The sequence below is a fragment of the Larimichthys crocea genome, chromosome VII (assembly GCF_000972845.2).
Source record: "Larimichthys crocea isolate SSNF chromosome VII, L_crocea_2.0, whole genome shotgun sequence".
In the NCBI taxonomy this organism is placed as follows: Eukaryota; Metazoa; Chordata; class Actinopteri; family Sciaenidae; genus Larimichthys; species Larimichthys crocea.
This window is the reverse complement of record NC_040017.1, coordinates 5,718,654-5,725,590: the sequence shown is the minus strand read 5'-3', so window position 1 is coordinate 5,725,590 and position 6,937 is coordinate 5,718,654. Positions and strand designations below refer to the sequence as shown.

Sequence of the window (6,937 nt, the reverse complement as noted above, 5' to 3'; positions counted from 1 at the left end):
CCACTGAAGCCTCAGAACTCACCTGCAAGCTGAGAAAACACATGGCGATGAACTGCAGGGGCACAAGTAATAATTCTCAAAGTGAAATAACAGCAGCTGAGAGCTTCATAAGCAGAGCTACGGAAGCTGTCATAAACATTTTCTCAGAGGCTAGTCCACAGGTTCAATGCAAGGAACACATGGATCACATCATGCAGCACATCATGCAAAACAGGAATGAGGCTGCATTGGATATTGCAGAGTTCATATGGGCTAACAAACAGGCATTTGGCCTTAACCAACCAGATGGCTCATCAACCTCAGACCATCAAAGCGGATACGATCCTTATTTTGAGGACACCGACATTCTCAGATTTCTCAGGGACACAGATCTCTCTGAAATTTACATTTGGAATGTCCTGTTGAACAAAATCAAGACCTTTTTTGTTCGCACAATTATCAAAGAGGGTGTCGTCAGCTGCATAGTGAAGTTAAGAAACGGGCCAAGCGGCTTCTCTGCAGAGAAGACACCACTGAATGCCATAGTACCGGTGGCATCTGAGATAGTTGAGGCTTTGATCCCACCTAGTAACCAAAAAATGTGCGTCTTCAAAGAGACTCAATCACGCATTTTTAATAGTGACTATAAGATGGTTTCTGAGAAGCTTACATGATTGGACCAGACGATGACCCTGTTAAGTTCAGGGAGATCAACTCTGCCGTTAGTTCTGTAACGTGGAATCTGTGGATGTGGCTCGTGTTTGAGGTTGAAGAGCGCAACCAAAGAAACAAAGCGGTAAGGAGTTTAGAAAAGATCAAGCCACTAGTAATAGATTTTCCCAAGCCCACCGAAGAGGAACCCGAGGAACCAGCACCACCTACCACTGTTGAGCCAGATGGCAGCGATGATGAGGAGGAGGATATCTCTGTCACACCCGTCAAGGAGTCAAAGCCACTTCCCATCACTTCTAAATCAGATGTCAGCGATAATGATGAGGATGAACTCATCGATGAAGACGACGACTCACTGACACCTGAGGTACCACTACCTAATGTGACTGCCAAACAACCTCAGTCAACTGAACATATAGATCCGTTTTATATGTTAGTGGTGTCAGCAGTCCTGAGTCAGATTTTCAAAAAGGCTAGGATTCACATTACAGTGTCCGACAAGACTATCATGAACATGTCATCAGCACTGGCACTCATGCTTTGCACCAAATTGGCAGGCTCTGATTTTGTCAAGCCAAGTGGTGATAAAATCGAGAAAACCGCGAGGGCAGTGCACAAAGCGCTGTGTAAAAAGATGGGCAGCAGAGATATCTTGTTTGTGAGACTGCTGTCACAGGACTAAGTCGTCTACAAAGGATGTCACAGAGGCTATAAAAAGGCACCTAGTGAAGCCCAGACAGACCGGCGTGAAGGGGTTCTTCAACTCCTTCTTCAAGATCGTGTCCTACCCCTTCAGAGCCTGCTTCACACATGGCTGAAAAAGCTATAAGGTCAGTGTTCAACTCTGGACCTTGACCTTGAAGCTGTGAGGGGTGAACACATGCCCACAGTGGTTTTCTCCGCTGGGAGCGGGGTGTTGACAAGGCAGAGGGGGGCGGCGGAAAGACTGATGGGGGCGCACGGCGCATCCTGGGGCGCACGAGAAAATGTTCGCCTCGGGGGGGCTGCACTGACCCCAACATGACAGTCACTGATGGCTGATGGTCCTGGTGAAATATCAGGGATGAAAATCTTAGTGTCCGTAATTTGTCCCAGTCTCCACCACTGGAATAACTGGAGACTGACTGTCGTCCTCATCAAGTCATGAACTGAAGTGCCTTATCTTCATATAAGCTGGTGTCCATCACATTTACCAGGCGAACCATTGAAAGAAAAGGGTTCTTTAAAGATTCCCTGGGAGTGATTCTTCTTTCAGGATCAAGATCTAGAGTTGGAGGCTTAAAAATGCCATCCTATCTTCATACACAATATAATTTATCCACCCTGGAGACCCCTGTTGGGGTTGTCTTTCCTGCTAAAATATGCCACTGTGTATTCCAACACTCAAAATGTGGGCTCCTCCGGCTGACCCAGCAGGTGCACTATGAATCTTATCCAATTATATAAACACTTTCTAGGGAATAGGTCACTACCAAAATACAATAATGCCATAATGCATCCCACTCCCCACATATCAATTGCTTCAGACAGAGGGAGGCCGAAGGTCACCAGACCGAAGTCAATGAGCTTCACTTTAAATGGCTGATCCTTGTGGTTGACCAGCATCATGTTATCAGGATTTAAATCTGTATGTACAATGCCAATACTTTTGAGAGCATCAAATGTGTGATGACGGGCTTGCCCATTTATTGGAAATTGTTTGAGAGTCAGGTGTGTGTTTCTGGCGTGGACGGAGACGCGGGGCCTGTCCACCATCCATTGTGTTGTCTGCTCCTCATCCGCCTGCACGTACAAACACTCAGACTTAAAGAACACCCTGCGAGGGTAATTGTATAATAATTATGGCAAATGAGTTGTAAACGGTTATGCTAGCTGAATGGAATAAACAGTGCCAAACTTACCGTGACCTGCTGCTCTGTCCAGGACGTGACACCTTGTGTATAGTCCCGGGAGGACAAGAGTAGGTAGGAGGGCGTCTAACTTATTATTTTTACATTTATTTTGGGGTATTTTTTATAATGTTATATGGGTTTGTAAATAGCTTTAGTAGTAGTAGTTTATAATGTATTTATTTATATAAATATTTATGATTTGTTATTATTTATGTAAATATGTAGGAACACCCGTATATGGTTTAAGCTAATTAGTCACGTGACTAATCAGGTCAAACAGGTCAATTTCATTAAGTCTTAATCGAGTCCACCCTCTCTCTTCAATCAGGTCCCAAAGACTCCTGTCCAGCATTTCAAAGGGAGGTTGTTGAACCAAAAATCTTCCATGAATTTGACAATATTGTTTTGGTCTGGATGTAGAGTCCTGGTTGCTTGTAACATTTTCACTTCTTTTCGAATGGCATGCTTTTCGATGTCTTTGTGGATCTTCACTGCCACTTTCTTGCCTGTCATTTAATTGACACATTTGGCAACTTTGCCAAAATATCCCTCACCATTAAAGTCCATTAACAGAGAGTGTGTGGTGCTGCTGAACAGTATATCACATGTCCAGAGTTTTTGGACATGTTTTATTTATATATATATATATAGTGTTTTCCTTGTCAATTTGCCTCCTGACCGCTTGGGCAACTGACAAAATACTACCATGAGCTGGTGGATTACAGGTCAGTTTCATTAAGACTTAATCAAATCCACCGTTTCTCTTCCATCAGGTCCCAAAGACTCCTGTCCAGCATTTCAAAGAGAGGTTGTTGAACCTAAAATCTTCCATAAATTTGGTCTGGATGTAGAGTCCTGGTTGCTTGTAACATTTTCACTTCCTTTCGAATGAAACGCTTTTCGATGTCTTTGTGGATCTTTTCCAATAGCGTGTGGTGCTGCATCACATCACGTACATCACGCGTCTATACTTCATATGGTGTGGCTGTGTCATTGTTTTGTTATTTCACTGATTTTGATGAAACTATCAGATTTTAAGGAGAAAGTGTCTTCTGTTTTTTTCTGAGTTGAGGAGGTTTTCATACCACTTTATAACCTGGAGATTCTTGATGAGGGTTAGGATTCTGGTTAGTTAGTGCCAGAGTTTTTGGACATGTTTTATATCTTAAAAAAAACAAACACTGTTCACACCCTCTAATCAGTCTTGGCCAGCCCATCTCCGCCAGCGCTTGTTTTTAGATATGTGCTTTTTATACTAGACTTTACAGTATAAAACAATTATACATTTAAAAAAACAAAAAAAAACAAACAAACAATGGAACTGAAACAGAATAATAACGCTACAAGACAGTCATCACAATATTAATGTCTCAGGGGTCAAATGACATGAATAAATGAATCAAATCAAACACCATAGTCATATGGACAGAGACGACCTATGTCCTTATAGTTGTGGGGTGACGGGACACTTTGCCAAGAAAGGACCTCATGTTTTCACTACTATTCCATGTTTTGGGTTTATGTAACATTTATCTGAACTGATGTGCAAAGCAGGGTGTAGTGGTAGACTTACCAGTCAGGAGAATAGGTTTCTTAGCAATTACCATTCCTAACTGCAAGACAATCTGCATGTCATAAAGCAGCTCACCTTGTGATGGATTAGCCATGAATCCGGGAAACTGGCTCTTCCCTTAACTCGGCTGATATATCCGAACTCCCGAATGTGATCTGAAAAAAAGTAGTAAAGCAGAGGATGAGTGGTAGGGGTGAAATGAAGTACACAGGCAGGCTTTGAAAAAGATAAAGAAACATGGGTAGACTTATCATTTACCCATCCAGAGTTTTTCTAATACTTGCATCTGAAAAGATACTTCAGGTTTTTAGCAGTGTTGGTCCTAGATAAGAGAATTAATCCTCCACTACTCTAAAAGGGAACTTTTCCAGAAAGTTCTCAGTAAATTGATCCTCTAGAGAGAGAAAAGACATGAATTTGCTCTTTGTCTAATATACTCCGAAATTAATTTATATAATTTGGTCTCGATGTCGCCCTACTTGATACTTTTAATAAATAAAAATGATAATAATGCAGCGGCGGTTCCAGCATGGCCCCCCTGGTGACACCACATTGCAAGGAGAATGGACTCAGTGTTTAGAATTTGGACCCATTCTATTAACGTGTTACCTATTCCAAACTTTTTTAAGTGTCGCATTTAGATAAGGCCACTCTGTCATGTCATGGGCATCTAAAGACAATATAGCAGCTCTATTATCCTTGCCGTATGTGGCATATAAAATATTAATTTGAATAAATTGTAAAGAATCAGCAACATTACTTTCTGTAGCTAAACATTATATTTTATGCTCCAATTAAGAATCTAAAAAGAAACAATATGTCACGTGTAGACAAACCTTGTCAAAAACACCATTACTGAAAATAAGTAAGACAAAGTCATTGATGTTATAAATATGTGTGTTTATTTGATCAAATATGAAGCCAGTATGATAACAGAAGAATTCCTCTGCGAGGAAACAAGTAGCTGAATGCATAGAGTTCAAGATGTGATGCACATTGTCATAACTTAGGAAGGAAACTTAGAACACGCTGGAGTGATGTGACTTGAGATGGAGAACTTTGAAACTGAAACAGTGACAGTAAACAAACAGACGATCCTACTCCAGAGTTGAGAAAACACACAACTGACATTCAAAGTCTTTTAAAAATGTAATAAATTCAAAAAAGTATACAAAAAATTAAAACAGCTGGAAAAATTTAGTCTGCAAAACATTTTATAAAGCATGTTATGCCTTCCAGAAAATGGGTAACATACAAAGCAATATTTAAAACAAATAACATATGTCCACACTGTACATAAGTCTACAGCAAAGTTTGTCCGTGTGTGTGTATGTGTGTGTGTGTGTTCATGTGTGGCAGTGGAGAAGCATTTCCCATGCTGGTATATGACACTACAGTACCAGGGGCTGAGCAGTGATGGCTGGGCTCAAGGCTGGTTGATCTGGCCCATAAAGAGAACGGTACCTGTGGAGAGAGACCGGGAAAACTCATCATAAGCCATGTTTCCATCCGAATGTATCACACATTTTAATTTGGAGTAATTCAGCAAAAGAAAATGCAAATGAATGTTTCTTTCCATTCTTTATGATGTGATCTTTATGATTTTTGAAAACCAAAAGAAAAGGATGCAATAAGACGATGTAATTAAAAGAGAGCCAGTCAAACCTTTGGTGCAGTCAAATAGTCAAAAAAAAAAAAAAAAAAAAAATAGATCTATGTCTTTTCCTAAACACCTTTCCTTGACCATGATGGAAAGCATCATGAGGTCAAGGAAAGACATGAAAGAGGATTCATAAGGACTTAGGCCACGTTCAGACAGGGACAGGAAAACCAGTGTTGGGGGAGTGAGGGGAGCTGAGGTGGGTTGCCGTGGGCGTGGGTTTTGAAACAATCAGGAAATACCTTTTTATTTCTCAGACTCAGATTTAGAAGCTGGTACATGAAATAAGCAAAGTGAGAACACCCACACAGGTAGATTATCAGAGTTTATCCACCTGGACAGTCTCTGCTTCAGAGACATTTCAGGCTGTCTGTGGAGGTTTAACCTATCTGAGTGTCTGATTGGTGGCCGGAGTGTGACGTGGGGCTTTCCCAAAAGTTGAATCTGGCTCAACTTCTCTCTTGCACACCAGTGCGTTTTTTTGTAGTAACCCCTGCGTTGTTGACTGCTGGTGCAGAAACACACGACCTCCACTGAAATGAATTGAAAAACGCAGCCGGCGTCCGATTGACTGTCCCTGTCTGAACGCCCATTTAGGGGGAAACATCTGCTGTGCTCATAATTAATAATCTCACAGTTAGAGAAGGTTTCAGGTTATTAAGAACATTTTCACAACAGCAGGAGATGAAGAGACAGAGACAGTGTCTACAGGGAAACGTGGGACGACATTATCTCCTTTCCTTTCATAAAGGATGGTCTGATGTATCCTATGCTAAAGGAGATAAGAAAGGAAGGATTGAACATGTAGCCAAAAAAAGAAAGATTATTCTATTGACAGAAACAGAAGATGGTAGTGCCCTACACCAGTGGTCCCCAACCCCCAGGCCGCGGACCGGTACCGGTCCGTGGATCAATCAGTACCGGGCCGCACAAGAATTAATTAGTTATTTCCAGTACTCGAGTTGAGGGGGGATGGGGGGGATGGCATCCCCCCTGGGGGAAAAATGGTCAAAATCATCCCTCTTCTAAAATGGTCATCCCTTCTTCCATCCCTTATGGCATTTTATCAATGCATGTGAAAATTACTTATATTTAACACTGGAAATAGAATTGCCATTCGACATTTAGGGGGGCTTTATGATAATCAGTCTATTACCTATG

General features: G+C 41.5%; 1 protein-coding gene across 1 annotated transcript in view; it reads right to left on the bottom strand.

Annotated features, from left to right (window-relative positions):
- Window positions 1-4,995: 4,995 nt before the first annotated feature.
- Window positions 4,996-6,937, bottom strand: part of serpine2 (serpin peptidase inhibitor, clade E (nexin, plasminogen activator inhibitor type 1), member 2) — a 10,170-nt gene continuing 8,228 nt past the window's right edge. The window contains exon 9 of the mRNA XM_027280909.1: window positions 4,996-5,580. Coding sequence (XP_027136710.1) covers window positions 5,543-5,580 — 38 coding nt within the window. The 3' untranslated portion in view covers window positions 4,996-5,542. The remainder of the gene's footprint in view (window positions 5,581-6,937) is intronic.